Genomic DNA, 26,017 nt, shown 5'->3' with positions numbered 1-26,017 from the left:
TTCAGAGAGAAATGATCTCCAAAACCCTAGTTTTTCTACAAATGAAAAATGTCTAGGTCAAAAGGAGAGGGAGCCTCTCCTTTTGTTGTCTCGGTCCGCGGGTCATGAGAGGAGGGAGTGGGCTTTCCACTTTCTCCTCATTTAACTCGTGATCCGACTGATCCGACTCGTCTCGCTAAAATGTATATGACGCGGTTTTTATTATAAATCGTCATCGGTTATCGGCTATTAAAACATCAACTAATAACACGGGTTAGTTGAAATATTAATACATGTCCGACAAAGACGATATTGTATAATTTATTCAATATACATTAATTAAATATGATCGTTTATATTTAATTTACGAATTAACTGTTTAATTCGCCTTAGCCCATTTTATTTAATCCGTATTAAATATAATATCTCAACATCACATTTTGACTAATTACTAGTCAAATAACTCGGACTAACTGGTTAGTCAAAATTGGCATCAACATGATCTGTATTTTCATCTTTGTCACATCTCTCAAACGTATCCTATAGGTGTGACTTTTAGGGACCAGTTGATCACCGCCATCTGTATGACAATAACGTCAAACTTATCTAGCAAGCCAACCGTTATTGATAAACGTGGATCAACTGATAATAATACCAAAAGTATGCCCTTTGATCCTTTTAGAGATTTATAAGTCCTTGCACTAACTGTTAAGGACACCAGCCCCAACAAGCTCCCACTTGTCCGTATAAGTGTATGTGCAATGACGTTATCCGCACTAACTGGAGGACACAAGCTCCAACAAACTCCCACTTGTCCGTACAAGTGTATGTGCGATAACCGATTCTCATATTCATTTAAAATTTCTCCCACTCAATGTAAAACAATTTGCAGATCCGGATCCGCAAAGGTCGTATTTTACAATCGATCCGTATCAAGAGTGGTTTCCCCGACTAGAGAGTAACTTAACCGATAAAACGAATCCGTATCCGAGCATGGCCATGCATTTCGATTCTGACTCCTCGAGTGGCCCTGAGAAATATCGAGTACCCGATAAAGGCTGAATATTTCCTTCAACTCGACTCCTTCCGATCTAAGCACGACTGAAATGACCCAAGAAAAAATCTACTTGGCCCCCTGTTACGGATGACCGTGAGAAAGAAACCAAAGTCACCCAAAATCTGCCGTAGTCTCTAGAGACAGTCGATAGTCAAAAGAATCGACTCTTAGGATCACCATGGAGGTCCTATCCACGACCGGGCACGGAATGTTATAAAACATTTAGGACTCCACGTCGATGTCACAATGGTGTCCTACGAGATATCCGTATAACTCGCCTCGCCTCTGATTGCTCGATCAACCGGTTGACTTATGGCTCGTTGAACCCACCATCAACCAACGTCACAAAATAATTGCCAGAGTTATCAGCTCATGTGGGCAATTAAGGACTAAAAATATAATGTTTATTCAGTTCACTTTGTGGTGTTCAAAATTGTCGTACAATTCCACATGAAAAACAAAATATATATATAAATATCAAAACGATGATGTTGTATAGAGTACAAAAGAGAATGAATCTAATCCATAAAAAGTACTACAACTCAGGAACACGTTTAATTCCCATGGAATTAACATGCCCTTCATGCTTATCTTGTCGTAATGGTTTAGTGAGAGGATCTGCTATGTTATCATCGGTAGCAATCTTTTCTATCACTACTTCCTTTTGCTCCACGTAATCTCGGATTAGATGAGCTTTCCGTTGTACATGTCTAGATTTGTTGCTAGACCTCGGCTCCTTAGCTTGGAAGATGGCACCACTATTGTCACAATAGATGGTGATTGGGTCATTCAAACTAGGCACTACAGATAGTCCTTGTAAGAATTGACGCATCCATATCGCTTCCTTTGCAGCCTTCGACGCGGCATAGTACTCGGACTCGGTCGTAGAATCTCTTTATGCTTTGTTTGGAACTCTTCCAGTGATCTGCAGCGCCATTAAGAGTAAAGACGAATCCAGGATGAGATTTCGAGTCATCTCGATCCGTTTGGAAGCTAGCATCTGCGTAACCGGTTGCGCATAGCTTTTGATCGCCTCCATAAGTCAATGCCCAATCTTTAGTCCTCCGTAGGTACTTAAGAATGTTCTTGACACCATCCAATGTGAATCACCTGGATCTTTGTTGGAATCGACTTGTCATACTCAATGCATATGCCACGTCTGGACGTGTGCATATCATGGCATACATGATTGATCCTATAGCCGAGGCATAAGGGATCCGTGCCATGCGCTCTTTCTCTTCCGGTGTCTCTGGTGCCTGGGACTTGCTCAAATGCACCCCTGGAGCCATAGGAAGAAACCCCTTTTGGAGTTAGTCATGCTTTGAATCTCTCTAGGACTTTGTCTATGTAAGACTCTGATCGAGAGATAACATCGACGTGATCTATCTCGATAGATACGGATGCCCAGAATTCTTTGTGCCTCTCCCAGATCTTTCATCCGGAAATGGTTTTTCAACCATACTTTCACCGAAGTTAAGAGAGGTATGTCATTCCCAATCAGGAGTATGTCGTCAACATACAATATTAGGAAGGCAATCTTGCTCCCACTCGACTTGATATACAGACATGGTTCCTCGACCGATCGAGTAAATCCATTTTCTTTTATCACTTGGTCGAAGCGATGATTCCAACTCCTTGATGCTTGCTTAAGTCCATAAATGGAACGCTTAAGCTTGCACACTTTCTTAGGATTTTGTGGATCGATGAAACCTTCGGGTTGTACCATGTACAACTCTTCCTCCAAAAAGCCGTTTAAGAAGGCGGTTTTCACGTCCATTTGCCAAATTTCATAGTCATGAAAGGCGGCAATCGCTAAGATAATCCGAATGGAACGCAGCATGACTACGGGTGCAAAAATCTCATCGTAGTGCAAACCTGGCACTTGGGTGAAACCTTTAGCAACTAGTCGTGCTTTGTAGATATCTTGTTGACCTTCCACAGAATGCTTTATCTTGTAAAGCCATTTGCATTGAAGGGGACGAACCTTAGCAGGTAAGTCAACAAGATCCCACACGTTGTTCTCATACATGGAGTCCATCTCGGATTGCATGGCCTCAAGCCATAGCTTTGAGTCGGAACTAGTCATGGCACCTTTATAGGTTGCGGGTTCACTACTCGTTAAGAGTAGAATGTCATCTATGTCATGTTCCTCGACCATACCAATGTATCTGTCTGGAGGAATAGAGACTCTTCCCGACCTCCTGGGTTCCTCAGGAATATTAACCGCAGCCGGGATTGAAGGAACTGGTTCCTCCAATGGTTGCTCGGTACTTGGTTCTGGAATCTCCGACAGCTCGAAGGTTCTATCACTCTTTGCATTCTCGAGAAATTCCTTCTCTAAGAATGTCGCACTAGCCGCAACAAAAACACGTTGTTCGGTTGGCGAATAAAAGTAATGACCAAGCGTTCCTTTAGGATAACCTATAAAGTATGTCTTGACCGATCGCGGGCCGAGCTTATCCTCGTGTCTCCACTTGACATAAGCCTCGCAGCCCCAAACCGTATAAAGGACAAGTTAGGGACCGTTCCCTTCCATAGTTCATATGGAGTCTTGTCAACAGCTTTAGACGGACTTCGGTTAAGTATTAGAGCGGCTGACATAAGAGCATAACCCCATAATGAATCAGGTAATACCGTGTGACTTATCATGGATCGAACCATATCAAGTAGTGTTCGATTTCTCCGTTCGGACACACCATTCAACTGAGGTGTTCCAGGTGGAGTTAACTGTAAGGCGATCCCACAGTCTTTAAGGTGTTGATCAAACTCGTGAGAAAGATACTCGCCACCACGATCTGAACGTAGTGTTTTAATCTTTCTCGCCCGAGGTTACTTGCCCTATTCGGTATTCTTTGAATTTCTCAAAGGATTCACTTTTGTGCTTCATTAAGTAGACATAGCCATATCTACTTAAATCGTCCGTGAAAGTGATGAAATACCTATAGCCTTCTCGTGCGGTGATTGACATAGGTCCACATACATCCGTGTGTATGAGTCCTAATAGGTCAGCAGCGCGCATTCCAACACCTTTGAAGGAAATACGAGTCATCTTACCGATGAGACATGATTCACACGTGCCAAATGATTGAAAATCAAAGGCCGAGATAGCTCCTTTCTTTATGAGCTGTTTTTTCGCGTTTCTCATTAATGTGTCCCATGCGGCGATGCCATAGATACGTTTGATCTTTGTCACCAACCTTTAACCTTTTATTCATTACGTGTAATATTTCATTGTCCGATCTAAAACATAAATTCCATTCATGGAGACTGCCTTGCCGTAAATCATATCGTGTAATGAGAAAATGCATGTATTATTCTCTATTACAAATGAAAAACCAAGTTTATCAAGTGCGAAAACAGAAATAATGTTTTTAGAAAGATCGGGTACATAATAGCGATTATATAAAAATAACTCCAATCCGCTAGGAAGTGGATCACATATGTTCCCCTCGAGACGGCAGCCACTCGTGCTCCATTCCTGACACGCAGGTCCACCTCACCCTTTACGAGGGATTCGATGTTTCGGAGCCCCCGCACATGATTACACAGATGAGAACCACAACCAGTATCTAGTACCCAAGTTCCGTAACTTGCGTGGTTAATCTCAATCATATGAATAAAAGTAGAAGAAGAAGACATACCAACAGTTTAACGCGACTGCCTTTATGTCCTCATGGTATACGGGACATGTACGCCTCCAATGCCCAATCTTGTGGCAATGGTGACACTCCATGTTACCATCCTTGCTCTTTGTCGCGCCCGATGAGGTGCTCGACTCACCAGGACCACTCTTACCCGAACCGACTTCTTGAACTTCGCCTTACCTACTGCTAGGTCCGCTTTAGCTTTGCCCTTACCCTTGCCCTTGTTTGACACAACGAGAACATCCTGTTTCATGCTCCCACCGAACTTCATGTCCTTCTCGATCCGTACGAGAAGTGCGTGCGATTCATGGGGACTTTTCTTCAAATCATTCATATAGTAATTCGCTCTAAAGAGCGCAAAACCATCGTGGAGTGAATGAAGCATGCGGTCAATAACAATGTTCTCGCCGATCTTACAATCAAGCGTCTCCAGCTTCTCGACATTCTCAATCATCTTTCTGAGAATGTGTGGGCTAACTGGTTGGCCCTTACGGAGTCTCGCATCATAGAAGCGAGTGGTATGCTCATAGGTCACGATTCTCGGTGCTTTCGAGAATTCCTTAGTGAGCGTGGTGAAAATCTTGTTTGCACCATGGGCTATGAAGCGTTTACGCAAATTTGGTTCCATTGCAAAAATGAGTACGTTTTTAATCGCACCCGCTTCCATACAAAAATCGTTAAACTTGGCGATCTCATTAGCTCTAGCCGTGGGACCTGGGTTTGGCGGGATGGGCTCTATTAGATATTTGAGCTTCCGTCGGCCGCGGCGCATTCCGTAATGCCGCCTCCCGGTCCGCGAAGTTTGATCCATCATTCTTGATCGAGTAGACCGATTCATCTGATTCATGAAGATCCGAAGCCAGGACTCACGGTCCAATGTGGCACTTGGCATTGGGTCGTTAGTTGGACCAACCATTTCGTTATAGCGGTTTAAAAGTTTGTGTTCTACACTAAAAAAAGAAAGAAAAACAAAAACGAAATAAGCAACTCATCGAGGTGATTTAAGTCTATTTAATTTATATTAACGTGTAGACTCAAGCACTTGCATAATTGATCTCCCTCAAGAACAATACAAGTGATCCCAAGACTCAATTTCTGTAAATTGATAAGCCAACTGTTTAGCTAATTCTTCCGTAAGAACTCTTGGTCGATAGATTTCCGTAAATCCTATCTATAGTCCACCATGATCACAGGATCGTACGAGTGACCATAGTGTTGAGATAAAATAGGTCAATCGGTTCCAACTTACCCGACGTAGAAGGGGTCATATTATGCCTACCGACGAAGAAGGGACTCATTGGAGTTTGACCTATAAAGACCGTTCTCAATTTTGGTTTATACGAGGAAGATCCCATCAACTTAATCATAATTCATATTAAGTGAACGAATAACTAGCGTCTGCGTGAATGAATTAATTTAGGTGATGGCTTAGCATAGATCGTGTGACATGAGAATGTCAAAGAAAACTAACTCGTGACCTCTATATGTGTCAGTTTTCATGCAATTATTAGGTGGTTTGGTTTTTAGGCGGAATATGATGCATATTATCGTTACGAAAAACAAATAAAAGAATGCAATACGTAAATAAAAATTCCTAGTGTGGCCTATCCTAGTAAAAGAACATAATACAACTTTGGAATCCACCGTTGGACCCGAAAAGCTTGTCTTGATGTTCCATCTTGATCCAAGTAGCGGGAGTGAGCATCCGGTTCTCCATCTTTGGTCTTCTCAAAATTACAATTAAAATTTACAAAATATAAACCTATTTACATTCTAATTAAAACTGTAATTACAAGTGAAAAATCCAAAACGGAGATACGAGATCTCAAAATACAACCAAGACCGTGTCCATCATTACGGTAACACGTTCTACTAAGGCCACACTAAGTTACAACTGATTGTAAAAATAAATACGTAATAAAAAGCATTCAAAAGCATTCAAAATTAACGATAAATAAAATGCATCAACTAAAAACAAATTCATTCGTGACATAATTCCGTAATTATGTTAAATTTATCCAAACCACCTTTTAACGATTAAAATTCATGTGATAAAACCGCTTCTATCAGTTTAATTTTAATCTAATACAGTCCGTTACTTTAAATACGCTTTAAAATAACTCAATGGTACGTGTGTGAACCATTTCACAATCATAGCGAGTGTACAATATCCGTATAAAGTACATATTAAGGCCAAAAGAAAATTTAAAACAAAAGAATAAATTTTCAAAGCTGCCAGAACAAAAATCCCTCGATCCAGGGACAAAAGTGCTCGACCGAGGAACAAAAGAGCTCGATCGACTGAACTGCTAGTCAATCGAGAGGATTGCCAAACAGAAAGTGCTCGATCGACTAATCTGGTGGTCGATCGAGTACTTTTATCAGCAAATCTGCTCGATCGAGTACGAGGACATCTCGATCGAGCAGTGGGGTTTTGAAAGTGGTCGATCGAGTGTAGCAAGGACTCGATCGAGCAAAAACAAGGCAGAAAAACCACTCGATCGATTAATAACATGCTCGATCGAGAACAAAAATTTCTGGAAAAACAAAACCCTCGTGAAACAGTTTGTCAAAACAAAACATATTGCAATTTTGATCAAAACCTTGTAAAATTAAATCAACAAATTGCAAAACATTAACATATTGCTATAATGATCGTGTAAAATAACAATATGCAACGGACAATGACCGTATCAGCCGTGTAAACGCAAGACACCGTTTACAAAACACAAAAACGCAACAGCCAAAAAAAATTTCTGCCGTGAGAAATAGGCTGATGCCGCACGGTTTTTAAGACAAAAACAAAAATCGTTTCAAATCGATTTATGAAAAATCACAATGAAAATTTACGTGGCCTCGCTCTGATACCACTTGTAGGGTAATATCCGTATAAGACCCTTTAAATTTAGGACTATAACGTAAATTTAACACGTGAAATATGGTCATAAACGAAAAACAACAATGAAACGATAAAGATAAAGAATCAACCTCGGGTCCTTTGTAGTGCGGCGTAAAGAACAGAAATCAACAGAGACTTCCTCCTAATCGTTGCACCCAAGACCGTCTGAGACTATGCCCTTGTGCTAGAAATGCTCTCTAATTGACTTGCAATATCGAGAGAGCTATTGTGAGGTTTTACCGATGTGAGATCTAGGTTTCAGAGAGAAATGATCTCCAAAACCCTAGTTTTTCTACAAATGAAAAATGTCTAGGTCAAAAGGAGAGGGAGCCTCTCCTTTTGTTGTCTCGGTCCGCGGGTCATGAGAGGAGGGAGTGGGCTTTCCACTTTCTCCTCATTTAACTCGTGATCCGACTGATCCGACTCGTCTCGCTAAAATGTATATGACGCGGTTTTTATTATAAATCGTCATCGGTTATCGGCTATTAAAACATCAACTAATAACACGGGTTAGTTGAAATATTAATACATGTCCGACAAAGACGATATTGTATAATTTATTCAATATACATTAATTAAATATGATCGTTTATATTTAATTTACGAATTAACTGTTTAATTCGCCTTAGCCCATTTTATTTAATCCGTATTAAATATAATATCTCAACATCACATTTTGACTAATTACTAGTCAAATAACTCGGACTAATCAAGGTTAGTCAAAATTGGCATCAACATGACTGTATTTTCATCTTTGTCACATCTCTCAAACGTATCCTATAGGTGTGACTTTTAGGGACCAGTTGATCACCGCCATCTGTATGACAATAACGTCAAACTTATCTAGCAAGCCAACCGTTATTGATAAACGTGGATCAACTGATAATAATACCAAAAGTATGCCCTTTGATCCTTTTAGAGATTTATAAGTCCTTGCACTAACTGTTAAGGACACCAGCCCCAACATATATCACCAAGGTAGAGGCCATGGTATTGAAGAGTGTTTTCTCTTGAAACACACCATTCAGGATATGATCGAGGATGGCAAGCTTCCAATGCCACCATTTGTAGAGCAATTCGATGGGACCGACCCTCCTGGGTCTAATAGCACTAAATACGATGAAGGATCGTTCCTAGACATTTCTCATCTTCTCAATCCTCGTGATGACAAAGAAATCAAAGCACCAAAGCAGGACGATGTCCAAAGTGGAATGCTCATGCTTTCCAAGATAGAGGGAGCCATTGATACTCTAAACTCTCGGCTTTCCCACATGGGGAATCAATTTACTGAAATGGATAGGAAGCTTGAGACCCAATCTTTCAAGATGAAGAATGTCCAGACAAACCCTCAACTTGACAGTCCTAAGGAGAAAGCAATAAGTAGATAATCTATTCTTAGTTCTTCTTATCCGGGAATCAAAATCAATAAAGGCATCCTCATGGATCCTTCGTCAAAGAAACCTAACAACTCTTCAAGGTCATTCACAAAGGCTTCCGAAAATAAAGGCACACCTCCTAGGGAATTTACCAACATTGGTATTACATACACCGATGTCCTTCAGAGACTCATGGAACAACGAATGTTGAGACCCATTGGACCTACTCCCGAACCCGAAAGAAAATCCAAGTTCTGGGATGAGAACGCCTACTGCAAATACCATAGAGGCAAAGGGCATGATACAGAGAAATGTTACAAATTAAAGCATGTCATTCAGGATATGATCGAAAACGGGAAGTTGTCCCTCTCAACTTTTAACCCAGAAGGTAGCTTAGGCAATCCTCATGGATATACCACTTATCAAGAAACTTTTCTTGACTATTACCCTTTTAGTGTTCCCAATGACGAGGATGGGGTGCTCAAATGGGTGAATGCTCAAAGCCAAATGCCGAAGCCAGTTGCTGGAAGGGAAAATGTTCAAGCATGGGCCGATGATTACGAGTCTAGTTCTAGGATCGAGTCAAAGTCCGAATCCGAGTCCGAGTCTTAGACTTTCTATCTCATATTTGTTCTAGTATTTTCATTCCTAGTGACAACCTGGGGGCTGTCCCACGAGTCACATGTCTTCTCAAGTCTATGCTAAATACATTTATCATTCATTTCAATAAAAATACAATTTTCAATCCACATATTCTATCCTATCTCTTCCTTTACCCATTTCCTGTGACAACAAGAATTGGTTTGAGACATTTTAAAATGAACAACAACGCATGACAGTCAATGTGAGTACACTTATGCAATGTTCCGTTCAAAGTTGTAGAGGACCTGAAACTCCGTGTTCTTTTCTTTACCTATTCCATGTCTGGCAATAGAAACCACAATATAACCCTAGTTTAGGACGAGCCTATCTCAAGAGATTCTAGGACGAATCCAGACCGTCTCCCTTGTTAACGATCCACGACGGAAGGCAAGCCCATTCTCCACAATAAACAACCCGTGTTACTAAAGACCAACCCGTTTCACACCAAAGGTGCTAGTCTGACCCAAATCCATGGTGGCAATCAAATCCAAGACAATACGAGCCATGCTCAAAGCCAAAGGCTCAATCAATAGGAATACCCAAAATCAATATCGAAGGCCACAATTATGCCTATAGCCCAAGACAAAAGAGTCATAAGAAGAAGGCTCAATCAAGCAAGTCAATATCCAAAGTCAAAGTTATCCTCAAAAACCTAAATCCAAATTTTGAGCAAAAATCCGAAATATATTCTAGACCAAGAATCTGAGTCTGAACCAAGAACGAGTATGAAATCAGATACTATACAGAATGCTACTGAAGTCAGTATAGAATCAAGACACCAATCAAGATGGTCATCTAGCACCCTCACTTAGCCTTTCACACATCACACACCCTAAGTCCTTCTCGAGACCGTTACCAGGGAGATAGTTAGGAATTTTGAGAATCCTCTCAAGCTCGTCAAGTATACCCATCCTTTAGGGCCAAGACATGGAAACTTGATCCCACGTCATTTTAACCTACCTTTATGTGCTCAGGCTACATCAAGCCAAGAGACCCCATTTCCAAGCCACATTACAAGCCATAATCCCATCAAGCCTTAACTTCACAGAATCAAGCTCCAGAGATTTGTTTCATCAAAGCCTCTTATTTCCGAGCTCCACACTCCAAATATCCAATCCAGTTTCACCTTGACCCCAGACACGGAGTCTTCGAATACTTTGCTACCTAGAACAGGACATACCCAATATCCTTAGGGTCCACTAAGTGTGCTCACGTGACAAGGAAATTTTTACAAAATTAATTATACCTCTTTGATCTATGATCAGAGGGAGTTATCTCAAATCGATTCTTCGAGTCACCAAAGGAATATTACCCTTGTGACCCCTGCACTTTAAGGTCCTGACAACATAAGCTTAGGCACACACCTGAACTACGAGCATGGTTTGATTTCACCTTTTCAGGTGGATACGTAGGCAGTCCTTTCTTACACAAGAAGGATACAACCACAACACCCAAACAAAATTAAACCTCAATTCTCAAAGCCCAAACCTCAGAACTACGATCTGGTTTGATTTCACTTTACGTGAATACGTAGGCAGTCCTCAAGGACACAACTATCCCCACTTCCAACTTTCAATTATCAACCACCTCAATTAACAACTTTCAACCTCTATTACAACTTCCAACCTCAATTAACATCCCTTTCACAACCAACACCTCTATACTGGAGGCTCCTTATTGTCGCCCAGCCTCTTTTTTACCAAAGTCCAGAGTCATCTTCTCATCCTGGGGGCTTCTCTTCTAAGATGCCACCCTTCCTTTATTCCTCTAAGTCTAGTTAGTACTCGGTCCGGACAATGACAAAGATTTTAGATCAATTCTCCAAGTCATCGTGCCTCAAGAGGGGTCTCTTTTACAGCAAACGGTGGTGAAGGAAGTCCTAGTAGACAGATGAACCATGGCTCATGCCTTGCCTTCATATGCCTTCATCATTCTTGCAATTCTTATACCTTTGGAACTGATACGCATTGTCACCCACACTTGGCTAGGAGTTGCGCATGCTTAAGCAAAGTCTGTCAAAGTCATCCCTGTGTCACTTCAAATCTAAGTTAGTGTCGCATCGGTCAAACCTAAGTCCACATTTCGCGTCACGTCCGTATAAAGTCTACGTCGCGTCAGTCACGTGTCTAGAGCCCGTTTGAATATGCATAACGCATTACAAGCGATAAATTTCTTTAAACAAGTTTTAAACGACTTTTGCAAAGCCTATGTGTTTCCTCATTCGAGGTCCATGTGATAATTGCTTACGTGCATATATTAGATTGCATTCTTGTGTGGCTACTAACTGTGCAGGTAAGTATCCAGCGCAGCAGTATTTTGCAGTATTGCTCGAATCCTTATATCCAGCGCAGCAGTATTTTGCAGTATTGCTCGAATCCTTATATCCAAATGCAGCAAAGATTTTTGCGAGATTGCTCGAATCCTTATATCCAGCGCAACGATATTTTGCGGTATTGCTCAAATCCTTATATCCAAATAGCAGAGTATTTTGCGATTGCTCACTCAAGATTTCTCCCATGACGATCAAGATGTTCCTAGTCGTCAATATAATCACCCAACGAGAGTTTGCTTGAGGACAGAGACAGGCAGATTCCCCAAAGTCATCGCTTTATTCCCCAGTGAGAGTTTGCTTGAGGACAGAGACAGGCATATTCCCCAAAATCATCGTTTTGTTCCCCAGTGAGAGTTTGCTTGAGGACAGAGACAGGCAGATACCCCCAGGCGAACCTTCATACCACCCTTTTCAGGATAAGCCTTCATATCTTTCAGAAACTTTCATATCTTTCAGACAACCCTTCAGATAAACCTTCGTATATTCAGATAACCTTCAGATCTCTTTCAGACAACCCTTCAGATAACCTTCGTATATTCAGATAATCTTCAGATACCCTTCAGGTAACCTTCAGATAACCCCTTTTCAGTTAAATCCCTTTTCAGTCCTTTCAGAGAATTATCCTTCAGCCTTCCCTTTAGAGAGATTTATCCTTCAGCCTTCCCTTTAGAGAGAGTTGTCCTTCAGAGAGAGATAGCCTTAAGAGTTAGCCTTCAGAAGTGTTAAGAAGTTTCTTCAGTATCCCTGTGACCCCCTAATGCCTTCAGACACCAAGTTATCTTCAGACCAAAGAGTTTTGCCGAAGCGTCTTCAGTCCCGTTTCACCCAGGGGTATCTCAGGTATGGTCTCTTCTTATGGCTGGTGAGATTCCTTACGTAGTCTAATGGACTTTAAACGACCCTCCCCGATAGTCGACAGACTCTAAAATGTTCCCGACGACAGGTCCTTGGTTCAGACCCCTTGAGCCGCCTCGCGTCGCCATAGTCGTCAGGTTGTAATCTTCGATTGACCTGATGGCTATACTTTGACTTTTGCCTTGTCCAAGCCTCAGTCAAAGTGGGGGCTCTGTAGACACCTCGTTTCTGCACTTCCCGCAAACCACCCGGTGATGTTGGGCCGCATGTTTGATACGCGGAACGATTTGTGACAGTTCGTAAGATTATCGACAAGTGATTGCTCAAATATTAATATATACCTCATAAATGTCATCTACGCGCCGATACGGTCGTTTTGGCAGTAATTAGAGTACATTTGGAGTCCGGGTCAAAAACCATCTTCATTTCCTAAAACCGTCAAATCCCGAGTCAAAGCAATGTGCTTGTCTACCTAAGGTTAGGATGTCATAAAATGTTGAGATTATATCTCATTTTGAGTCCCATGTCACTTCATTAGGCTAAACTAAAAGTTTACATTACAAAATGTGCATTTCATTTAGCTAAAATGATAACCCGACCTTTAGGCCCGTTTTACGAGGTGATAACAACTTTGTTGGGTCAGGCCTATTTCACAGAAAGTTCTAGATCTTTCTTTTAGCTTTCCAACGCCACCGAAATCACCTAAATCCGAGTCTTGTAGAGAAAGTTATGCCTAAAATACGACAGTACATTGTCAAACGCGTTTTCTACGCGCAGAGGAACCTACCCGGGAAAGGACGCAGCAAGTGCTGCGCCTCTTCCAAGGAACGCAGCATCTGCTGCGCCTTTTCCCAGGGCTTTCTTTTTGTCCAAGTTTCCGCGTTAAACCTAAGTCGGTTGTTTCCGAATCTTTCCTTCCGTATCTTAGTTTTACCATAATTCCTTCGTGTGATTAGTATAAATAGGAGCCTTCGCTCCTCATATTTCTCACGCGAGTGTCCGCCCTTCTCTTCTCCCTTTGCATTCTAGACTTTGTTCTTACTAATTGGCGCCTACGTGCTTGAATATTCGACCACGTAAGCTCGGATCCTTCCGGGTATCAGCCTCTCCGTTGCATGACCGACCAATTTGACCAACTACACAATAATCAATTTAATTAATCAATTTGTTTCAATCGTTTTCCTCTTACGAGGGCACTCTTTTTGCATTCGCGTCGAGCATCACTAATCGATATCTTAGTTCTTCTCGTTTCGTCAACATGTAAGTCTGAGGGTGTAAATCTCTCTTTTATTTATTGTATTTTATTTATCGTATCATTATTGTAAGGTTTACGTCGAAAATACCATTAAAACCGATTTCTAAAACCGTCTTTAAAACCTCTTTTTACGGATTTTCGAAGATCGACATCGAGAAAAGACGCAGCAATCGCGCCTCTTGAAGGAGCGCGCTTCTGTTGCGCCTCTTCGTGAGGCCGCCGCAGCTCGCTTCTTTTCTTCTTCCTCCGTTCTCTGTAATTCGTTCGTGTTTTTACTTGCTTTCGCTTGTTTGTTAATTCTTCGTCATAATAGCTTATTAATTCACATGTATATTGTATATTATAATTCATCATTCATTAATATGTTTAATTCATCATTAAATTCGACTTAAATCCCAAGTAATTCATATTTGCAAGTTTTCGTCATTAAATTCAATCCGGGTTGTAGAGATTCAATTCATCAATATTGGGTTTCTGGAATTCGTCCTTGATATATTTTCATCTGTATATTTTCATATTCATCGCATGTTCATCATATGTTCGTCATTAATCCACCGTATTTAGTTTAATTTGTTTAGTTTGTAATTACTAATTAATATTATTCCATCTTGTATTAATTCGTTTGCATCCGTCTCATCCATGTTTTACTGTTTTTATGACCCATTCACATGTTAAATAACCTGTTAATCACTTTCATCCGAGTCAAATAATTTAAATCCATCATTAAATTTATCAATTAACATTAACGGCTTGCAATTACGGCTTCACAGCCAAAACTGAGCCAAGGAAGGACGCGCAATGTCTCTGCTGCCTATTCCAAAGGACGCAGCTCATTGCTTTGTTCTGGGGCCGAGTTCTGTCCCTGAACTCCGTTTCTGCTTTGACATAGTTTAATTAGCTTACGTATTAATTAACTATTAATCGTATTATCGCCTTCTGTTTTGTTCGTAATTTGTTCTTTTATTCTTTTTCTCAAATCATCCGTTTTAAAGGTATTTTCGACATAAATCGCCTATCCCAATGTAATTATTGTAATTTTCATTATTGTAATTTTCTATCATTGTAATCTTTATTGTTTTGTATCATTTGTATGTTTTCACATGTAATTGAGCATTAAATCCTACTTCGACCCAATTGTATGTCTAACTAATTGTTCACCGACTTAGCCTAATTCTCACATGTTAGGATTAATCAATGGATGTTGCATTGCATGCATATAACCGACGATATATCAAGTACGAATAACTTCCCTAATCATTAGTAGAGGCCGCTATCGAGGCGGGCGGGATTAGGTGTTCGATTAAAGAGCTTCCTAATACGTACCCTCACCCCTTACTCCAGATCTCCGTGAGCACCCGTGTTCATTAGCATCCACGAGAGTCATTCTAGACATAGAATGCTAAGGGTAATGATTGCTTAGTGTTCATGTCACTACTTTGTGTCTTGACATGACACGAGGTATTCGAACGGTTCCAATTTCCCATAAAAATTGGTGGCGACTCCTTACAAAATGCAAACGCTTGTTTCGTTTCTCACCAAGCGCCCCCGTGGGCGGCCCGCTGTCCACATTACCTAAGACTAAATCCACTATAAATAGAGTGCCTTAGTCACATTTATTTCTTAAGACTTCTAAAGCATTTATTGTAAAAACCTTGCAAATCATTTGTGCATTTAAAGCTTTGTTCTTAAAGTGTTTGCAAAACGTTTTTCTGATTTTAAGTCTTCAAAATTGTTTTCGAAAAAGCTGTAAAACCTCCAAGTATCAGTTAGCTGTACTGTGACATAATGAGTTTGTTCCATGATTCTCGTGTTAGATCTTCATTGTGATCTCCGTGTTCATTTAGTGAACTTTTGAGATTCAAGATTCTGTAACACCTTGAGATAGAACCCATAAACTCTTGAAGTGGAGTAGCTTTAAGTTTGAGTGCAACCGGAGTAGGTTGGCGAGTTATTTTCATTGTAAGGGGTTTAGTAAGTTTGAGTAAATTTCTAAACAAGTAATAAAATAACGGTTGGACGTAGGCCTCGGAGTAGAGGCTGAACCAATTTTTAAAATGTCGTTTGTTTGTTCATGTACTTTTACGTTCTTCTACTTTGCTATTTCTCGCATGTACCTAATCAAGTTCTGTGTCACAGTCACCTATACCGTGACATAGAACTGTTGTACCTTCTTGTGAACTTACATTCAATTAAGTTTCTAAAGTCTTGTACTTTATTATTCTTAGCTTAAAGTATTTAATTAACTAAGTTAAGGATAAAATTTTTAAAAGGTACACCTAATTCACCCCCTCCCCCTCTTAGGTGTTAATCGTTCTTAACTCTTCATAATATGAGTAGCTAAATCTCCTAGTCTAAGGGTTAGGGGAGCCATGCATAAATCAAATATATAACATGATAGATCAATAATAATATTGTCTAAATTGCTTCTATCACATGCTTGTGCCATAATGTTTAATCTTTGTTTAAGGCCTTATTCAATTGATTAAGTTTGTTCATTCGTTCTATAAGTCGAGAGGCACGGAATTGAATTAGACTAAGCATGTATAGTAGGACGACCTAGTCATGGACGAGAGTTCCTCTAGGACCCGGTCTATGGTTGACACTAATATCGTAAGATGGGTATCTTTAAGCCTAAGCAATTGACAATGTTATTAGTACCGAATTTATCATAATCATATGTTTACTTTTGCATGTGTGACCCGAACCCCTTAGACTCCCTTTTATTATATAATTTACATCATTATTGTTATTAATCACCAAACAACCAAACCAACCCAAATCGTAATCGACCTTGATAAAAATCTACCCATAGCAATTCACGAAGTAATTCCCGTTTCCTTGTGTTCAACCCCTATTACTACATTAAATTGTGTCTAGGGAATTTATCTTTGCATAGGTACGCGATAATCCTATCAAATTTTGGCGCCGTTGCCGGGGGATTTTGATAAGTCCATTTTATATAGACTTTATCTCCTTATTTTAGCTCCAACTTATATGTCATTATGCACTGACCTTAGTGATATTGAGCTAATATTTGTATTTCTAGTTGCATTTGCACGTTCTATCATATTTTGTAGGTACTTAAGCTTTAAGGAGCTTAATTCAACATATTTACAAGCACTAGGATAAAAAGCTAAGTTGAAGAGAAGAATGAACCAACAATGAAGTAAAGCATGGACTTGCATGAGCAAATGTGGTGGATTAATTTGAGAAATGCACAACACAAGTCAAGAAATGAGCCCAAGTATAAAATCAAGTGTTAAAGCCCAAGTAGAAGAAGATGGGAGAATGCCTTGGATGCTCATCTTAAGATGCTCTTTGGATGCTAATTGTGCAATTAAGAAGGAGTTGATGGCCAACATGAGATTCTCTAGGCAATTACTCAAGTAATTAAGAGAAAATATTTGGGGTTGACCTCTTGTATTTGCTCTAAGTTTCACCCTCATTTCCTATATAAAGGGTGTAGACTTCACCAATTTATACACCATTCACATACACAATTTCTCATAATTCTCTCTAAGTTTATTAGTTAGATTAGTTTAGTTATTAGCTTAGCTTAGTTTTGATTTACTTTATGTTATAAACATTTCAATACAATTTCCATTCAAGTTATATTCCAAAGTTTCATTTCAAGTTATTTATTTTACAAGTATTGTTCTTCCATTTCCATTTCCATTTTCATTTCCAATTGCAAGGTAATTTCTTATTCATATTTTCATTATGTTGTCATTTGTCACTAGTTTAATTTACATTTCCATTATGTTAGAGTAGTTTCTTTTGTCTAGGGAATGAAGGGAGCCATGCATAAAAAGTATTTGTAAAATGTTAAATTAGGTTGATATAATATTGTCTAATTGTTTCTATCACATGTTTGCACCTTAACGTTTAATCTTTGTTTAAAGGCCTTATTCATCGATTAAGTTTGTTCATTCGTTCTAAAGTCGAGAGGCACGGAATTGAATTAGACTAAGCATGTGTAGTAGGACGACCTAGTCATGGAGGAGAGTTTCTCTAGGACCCAGTCTATGGTTGACACTAATGCTGTAAGGTGGGTGTCTCTAAGCCTAAACAATTAACATTTATCAACTCCTATGTTTAATTTGAGCATTTACATAATTTGCATGTGTGACCCGACCTCCCTAGATTATTTCTTTATCATTATTGTTTTCTTCCATAATCCAACCAACCAATCAACAAACGTTAATCTACCAAGATAAAATTCACTCCATAACAACTAATTAACAACTCCCGTCTCTTTGTGGTTCGACCCCTACGTACTACATTAATTTGTGTCTAGGGTATAAATATTATTTTTGCATAGATGTGCGATAGCCTATCAGTAGGCTTGGGATGCAGCTCGGAGACTATATAGGTGTAGATGAGATGTTGATTCCTGAGATAGAGCGAGCAATTCATATTAGGGTTTTACATGATGTTCAAAAACCTTTGCGCGATACCGTGAAAGCCAAGATTATGCGTGATCTAAATGCTAAGAGAAAGAAGTGGCCGAAGCTTAATGAAGGAAGGCGGAGTAAAAAAGAGGTAAAGGAGATGAGGATGTTGGTAAAGGAGATAGCGATGTTACTGAAGCAAGAAAAGATCTTTTGGCGACAGCGCTCACGAGCCTTATGGCTGAAGAGGGGAGACAAGAACACGAAATTTTTCCATAGGAAAGCGGAACAAAGGAAGCAAAGAAACCATATTTCAAAACTAGTTGATAATGAAGGGCGTGTCTGGGAAGGGCGTGACAACACTGCAGTGATTGCAAGAGAGTATTTTGAGGAGATGTTTACCTCGGGACAACCTGATAATTTTGAACATCTCTTGGATGGCATGGAGGGCAGAGTGACCGAAAGAATGAATGCTATGCTACGGGGTGAGTATACGGAGGAACAAGTGGTTTTTGCCTTAAACCAAATGCACCCGCTTAAAGCTCCGGGAGCGGATGGGATGAATGGTTTGTTTTTCCAAACGTATGGGCATATTGTGGGGAAGGCGGTCGTCCATACAGTCCTTAGTATTCTACGTGGTGCACCCTTCCCGAAAGGGATTAATAAAACCCATATAGTCCTAATTCCATAATTCCAAAGAAGAAAGCTCCAGATAAAATGAGTGATTTCCGGCCGATCAGTTTGTGTAATGGCATATATATATTGGTGTCAAAGGTTTTGGCTAACCGGCTGAAAATTTTCTTAGGAGATATCGTGTCGGAGAACCAAAGTGCATTCACGCCTGGGAGACTCATCACGGATAATATTCTGGTGGCCTTTGAAATGTTTCATTTTATGAAAAATTCCAAGAATAAAAATGGACAGATGGCTCTAAAACTTGATATGTCGAAAGCATACGATAGAGTATAATGGAATTTTTTGGAGCAGGTGTTATGCCGGATGAGGTTTGAGTCGAGATGGGTGGGGAGAGTGATGGAGTGTATATCGTCTGTTAAGTTCTCGGTGATGATAAATGGTCAGCCAACGGACGAGTTTAGCCCAAGTCGAGGTCTTCGCCAAGGAAACCCGCTATCTCAAACTCTTTATTATTTGCGCGGTAGTTCTCTCTAGTATGATGCGACGAGCTGCGGAAGTTGGAGCCATACACGGTATTCGTATTGCTCCTAATTCTCCGACTGTTACACATTTGATTTTCACCGACGATAGTATTTTCTTTGTAAAAGCGAAGGTGATGGAAGCTAATTGTGTTAAATCGATTTTACAAGACTATGCAAATGCGTCGGGGCAGGTTATTAATTATGAGAAAACCACGGTATCCTTTAGCCGTGCGACACGTATGGTGGACAAGGAGCAGGTGGTTTCGAGACTTGGTGTTCAAGCTGTGGAGGTGTAGGAGCGGTATCTAGGATTGCCTACAGTGGTAGGTCATTCGCGAAAGGTCGTAGCTAGTGTGGTGCGAGATAAACTGTGCAAAAAACTACAAGGGTGGAAGGGGCAACTGTTTTCGAAGGCAGGTCGGGAAGTATTGATAAAGGCGGTCGCCCAATCAATCCCAACTTATGCAATGAGTATCTTCAACCTCCCGTCCAACTTTTGTGATGAATTACGGACTCTTGTATCTCGCTTCTGGTGGGGATCCGCGAATGGAAAAGGTAATATTCCTTCGATCGCTTGGTCGAAATTATGCAAACCAAAATGTTTGGGTGGGATGGGTTTTTGAGATTTCCATAAGTTCAATATGGCTCTACTGGGTAAACAAGCATGGCGATGTCTAACCGACCGTTCAAGCCTTATGGTCTAATGGGGCGTTTATGACGGCTGAATTGGGACCCAACCCTAGCTATACGTGGCGTGGTATCTTGGAGGCTTGAGAGGTCATGAAACTGGGAGCAAGAAGACGAGTTGGTAATGGCTTGAGTACAAGAGTATGGACTGACTCATGGATACCGTATACACAGTCAAGGATGGTTATTTCACCCAGAAATGACGAGAGGCTGGATATGCTTGTGGCGGATTTGTGGACACCGGATGGTACTTCTTGGGACATGCATAAGGTGCGTAAAATTTTCCTCCCTTTCGAACGAGATAGGATAGTGAATATTCGCATTGGCACGACAAAATCGGAGGATACTTGGGCTTGGGACCTCGAAAAATCAGGGGACTATTCGGTCAAGTCAGCATATCAAGTGATGACTTTGTCAATTGACGAAGTTGAATCCTCATCTCATGCGAGGGAGAAGTCTTTGTGGAATCGTATTTGGAAAGCTAATGTCCTCCAAGGGTGAAAGTGTTTATGTGGCAGCTATGCAATGGGATAACCACTAAGTAAAACTTGGCAGCTCGCATTCCGTCGATAGAGGACGAATGCCCTATTTGTCTTTGCAATGCAGAAACTAGTCTTCATCTTGTAAGGGGTTGTTGGGCGATGTGGGAAGCGAGGAATAAGTGGGTGTTCGATAATGTAAGGGTGGAGGTTGAGAAAGTCGCAAGAAGGGTGGGGGATTTAAGGAGGGAGTTGTTGGATGATAGGGCGAGGACTGATGAGGGTGTGGAGCAACATACGGGGATGGGGATGTGGAAGTGTCCGGCTGAGGGAATAATGAAAGTGAACGTTGATGATGGAACGAAGGAGGGATGGGGTATGGGGATTGGAGCGGTTTGTCGTGATAGCACTGGTAGCGTGCTTTGGGGAATGGCTGAGCACAGGCGAGGAGTTGTGGAGCCGAGGATCGTGGAGGCCATAGCTGTCTTCGAAAGTTTGAAGGAGGCAAGACGACAGGGTCATTCGAAGATAATTATCGAGAATGATTGCAAGGGTCTTATTGAAGCTTTGGAGACGAGATCGAAGGGTCAAAGTGATTTACATCTAGTTTTGGATGATATTTTTCGTTATGTCCTGAGTTTGAACTTGTTTTATGGTCGTTTATGAGTAGGAAACATAATAATGTCGCACATGAGCTTGTCCATGTTAGTTCGGTGCAATACGGTAGGAAAGTTTGGGTAGGCATGTTACCTGAACATATTATAGACATTGTTTTTAAAGATCGAGATGAGGTAAACTTGTAGGTAGGGTTTTTCCAAAAAAAAAAAAAAACACGACACAAAACCAATTCTCGTACTCCATATTTATCTGCCTTACATTGTAACACACCAGTCCACTACACAGTACACACCATAGACTACTCACCAGTCACCACGCACAAATCACCACCGTCAACCACCGCGCCGTTCACCGTTAACCACCGCGCAGATCGTCATTCGTCGTCCACGTTGCCCGAATTGTTAATTGTAAGTATCATTTTAATTGTAAGCGGAAATTAGGGTTTATGAAGGGGAAATTAGGATTTAATTTGGGGGATTTCAAGTTAGTGAAATTATTAGACGTATCTGTGAATCTTGATTGCTTATTTTTTTTGTATTGACCTTGAATCCTTGGTTGCTTCTTTTGTTGTATTGTTTGTACTGCTCCATTACGTTTTGGACCGCTGTCAATTGATGTGTAATTCATTTGTGAAATTGTTAATTGTAAGTATCATTTTAATTGTTAGTGGAAATTAGGGTTTATGAATGAGAAATTAGGATTTAATTTTGGGATTTCAAGTTAGTGAAATTATTAGACGTATCTGTGAATCTTGATTGCTTATTTTTTTTGTATTGACCTTGAATCCTTGATTGCTTCTTTTGTTGTTTTGTTTGTACTGCTCGATTACGTTTTGGACTGCTGTCAATTGATGTGTAATTCATTTGTGAAATTGTTAATTGTAAGTATCATTTTAATTGTTAGCGGAAATTAGGGTTTATGAATGAGAAATTAGGATTTAATTTTGGGGATTTCAAGTTAGTGAAATTATTAGACGTATCTTTGAATCTTGATTGCTTTTTTTTTTTTTTTTTGTATTGACCTTGAATCCTTGATTGCTTCTTTTGTTGTTTTGTTTGTACTGCTCCATTACGTTTTGGACTGCTGTCAATTGACGTGTAATTCATTTGTGAAACTGGGTTTGTAACTTTGGTCACTTACATTTTAGGGAGAGTCGATGGATAAACATGTGAATTCCTTGGATAGGATAAGTGCTTTGCCTGATGAGGTGCTTAGTCAAATGCTTTCATTTTTGCCAACAAGAGATGCTGTCAGAACAAGTATTCTATCAAAAAGTTGGCGCTACCTGTCTACTATGACGAGTTGTCTTTCTTTTGATGATACGCCTTGTTTTGATGATTCGGACTCTGATGAGGATAAGATAATTGAAGCAACTCAACTCTTTAAGAAATTTGTTGATAAGGTTTTGGAATCGCACCAAGCAACAGCCATCAAGAAATTTCTTCTAGTGTGTCTAGGCGACTATGATATTTCAGATTTGAATCGATGGGTTAGGAGCGGGTTTCAAGAGAGTGTTCAAGAGCTTCATCTAGAATATATCAAATTCCGTGATTTTAGGTCAATGGAACAATTGTTTTCTTGCTGTGGGATGCTTCAAAATCTGACGCTCATTTGTTGTACTTGTTATAGAGACAGGTTTGGTCACGCTATTTACCGAACTGAGAAACTCAAAATGTTAAAAGTGAAAGAGTGTTACTTTAATGATGGTACCTTTGAGATTGATGCACCTAATTTGGGATATCTGAATTTGAAGTTCAATAAGGGTCTAAAAGTTGTTCCGTCGTGGAAAGATTCGGGGTCTTTTGTGAAGGCCAAGCTAACCTTCAATTACAGGTATAGTGAATGTGATATTGTTCTAGGTTTTCGGGGTTTTGACCAAGAACTCCTAAATGCCGCTGCCTCTAAAGCCACAAAATTGGTTTTGTTAGACGCCATGGTAGAGGTGTGTACTAGACTACTAGATATATGATTTATTTTTTCCACATATTATTCACTTATTACAACCTAATTTTTAGTGTTTGTATTAAAAATAAGCTTTTATGGTACAGCTTTTTCGTAGCCTAAATGACGAAGAAGAGATACAGATGCCTGTGTTTCATTGCCTGTCCAAATTAGTGCTTAATCGCTGGGATTATAGATCGAGTGAATATGTGACAAACTTGCTTTCATCTCCTCAACTCAAATATTTGACATGGTTAGTATCACAACTAATAATCGCTATGTTAATTTCTTATGAGTGTGTATAAAACGTGTTTTGTAAACCGTTCTTAGTTTTTTCTCATTCGTGAATTTCTTTTGCAGAACTCTTGCAGAGACAGTAGATACAGTTGTTACCTGCCAGAGTCAGAGTCAGAGTCTGAGTCTGAGTTGAAGTTGATACCGTCTGAGTGGATAGGGTTTGGGTTGATGCCTGTTTCATGTTACGCCGAAGAGATCGAAGTTCTTGAATTTTGTGGGCATGAGTGGCCATGTTTACTCATCGGGTATCTTCTTAGAAATGCGAGTGTACTTAAGAAAATGACCGTTGTTACAAGCTGCAAATTGGATTCGGAGGAACTGGAGAAGATTAGGAATGAGCTGTTGATGCTTCCAAGGGCTTCAATAGATTGTTGTCTAGAAATAATCAAGGTTAACGAACATCCCTAACTTTCATTGCATGTCGTATTTTAGGTTAGGAAAGTTGAGTTCGAGGGAAGGAGGTGTGCATATGTCACCCTTCATTCAATATTCAATCTAAGAAGATACAATCTGACTTAATAAGAAGATACAATCTGACTTAAATAAATTGTCGTTTCTACTTCCTTTAAGTCATTTAATATTTAATATTTGTCACTCCTTCTCTACTTCCTTCAACATTTGTCATTTACTTTCATTGCAGTCCTAACTTTCATAGCTACAATCTGGACTGTGCATATGTTACCTTTCATTCAATATTCAATCTGGAGTTTGGACTGTGCATATGTCACGCAATAGATTGCTGTCATTACTGTCTTATGATTCTTTAATTAGTATGTTATATCATCTCTTACATTTCTCTAAATTGTTTGTTCCGAATCAATCTCAAATGCCTTTTTCTGTTTTGCAGCCAGAGTCAGAGCCAGGGCCAGAGCCAGAGCCAGAGCCAGAGCCAGAGCCAGACAATGATCTTTTGAACATCTTTGGTTAGGAAAGTCGAGTTTGAGGGAAATGGATCTTACAAGGCAAATTAAAATTCTTTAAACTTGTGAAAGATGTGCAATGAAAATGCGATTGGTCTGTTCTCCTTCTCGTCTTTTTAAATTTAAACTAATGGTTAGTATGCTGTATGCAAGTGTATACTTATAACTTCACGGTTTCGGAAATCTATTGAGGCAATTTTCTAGTGATTTTGTATTGCCTCCTGATACTTTCAGCTATGGTGGACACTTGACGGTGTTTCTCGTGTTTATCATGAGTAACTGTTGCACGCTCTGCTTTCTTACTCGTATTTGATTTAAGTTGCTCATTGCCGACCCGCGAAGCTCAGAGCCTCTTCCTGTTGATAGGAATGGTTTTGTTATCGACCAGATTTTATGTCCATGATGAACGGTTATAAAATAATGTGGTTCAAATTATAATGTACTAGTTTAGATAGATACCTTTTAATCATACATATAGAATAGAGGACTTGTTTAGTTGTTTTCAAATCCTCCAGGTAAGAGATGGGAAAGAGAGAATTAAAAGACTTAAATTTATTTTGCTGCTTTAAATGTTAATGACAAATGTTCAAGGAAGTAGGGAAGGATGTCCTTAACATGAAAATAACGAGGCAAGTCTAAGATATGGGACTAAACTTTGCTTATTTTTTCCATCAAGGACCTAAACTTCAAATTTTTCCAGTTAAGGAACTCTTGCCCAACGCCGTCACATTTCCGTTAAAAATCAGACATGCGGACTTTCAGTCTTTCATAAGTACTTGTGGGACCCACTGAGATTAAAATGGGTTAACAAAGTTTCTCGCGAAAGTAAAACTTTTGAAGTCAAAAATTACAATGCATGAACAGTTGAACACCCAACGATCCAACCTACTCGTATAATCTAAAACGATGGTCATGTCCATCAGTCCATATCATCCTCCATTTTGCTCTGTCCAAACACTTGTTAATCACAAATTCTCATTATAGACGGACACTATCCGTCTATACGTATAAACGGATACCACCTCCCCTCACAAAATACCCATTTGCCATAAAGTGGGAAGCACATTGGGGATGTCCACCTTGTCCCCCTACCCATTTATTAGAGGTCTTTACCCGTCTATTCGCTCCACCCGTCTATACCAAGACCTATTGCTTGTTAATAAGTATTGTTCTCTTTATAGTAAGTAATATCCGTCATAATTTTTTCATTGAAATATATGAGTGAAGTGTTTCATGACATAGCAAATTATAATGAAAGAGATGTTCTAGAAAATGGAACAGTTTAGTTTAGTTGTGTTTGGAAATTTTCCTCATTAAATTTTAGCAATTGTTGATGGAGAAGTTAGTTGAGGAGGAGAGAAACCCTTAGAAAAGTTCTTATAAATGGTGACAAGAACGGCACAAATTCGTGGTATATTATCTTTAACCGTCTTGAATAAGAAAGGAGTCAAAAAAATAGATGAGACGAAAAATCAAAATTCCCCGAAA

At 39.8% G+C, this 26,017-nt stretch overlaps 1 protein-coding gene across 1 annotated transcript; it reads left to right on the top strand.

Annotated features, from left to right (window-relative positions):
* The first annotated feature begins 21,542 nt into the window (after positions 1 to 21,542).
* Positions 21,543 to 24,736, top strand: LOC141591465 (F-box/LRR-repeat protein At3g58900-like). Its single transcript, XM_074411809.1, has 5 exons — positions 21,543 to 21,778; positions 22,519 to 23,313; positions 23,420 to 23,565; positions 23,673 to 23,999; positions 24,457 to 24,736. Coding segments are annotated over exons 2-4 (933 nt in total). The 5' UTR covers positions 21,543 to 21,778; positions 22,519 to 22,527; the 3' UTR covers positions 23,674 to 23,999; positions 24,457 to 24,736.
* Positions 24,737 to 26,017: the final 1,281 nt, after the last annotated feature.

The sequence above is a fragment of the Silene latifolia genome, chromosome 7 (assembly GCF_048544455.1).
Source record: "Silene latifolia isolate original U9 population chromosome 7, ASM4854445v1, whole genome shotgun sequence".
Lineage (NCBI taxonomy): Eukaryota > Viridiplantae > Streptophyta > Magnoliopsida > Caryophyllales > Caryophyllaceae > Silene > Silene latifolia.
The sequence above is the reverse complement of the archived record's forward strand: the minus strand, read 5'-3'. Positions and strand labels throughout refer to the sequence as shown.

Coding starts and splice junctions, on each gene's coding strand:
- LOC141591465 (XM_074411809.1), top strand. CDS start 22,528: ATGGATAAACATGTGAATTCCTTGGATAGGATAAGTGCTTTGCCTGAT. Junction 23,314..23,419: donor TGTTAGACGCCATGGTAGAG/GTGTGTACTAGA, acceptor TTTATGGTACAG/CTTTTTCGTAGCCTAAATGA.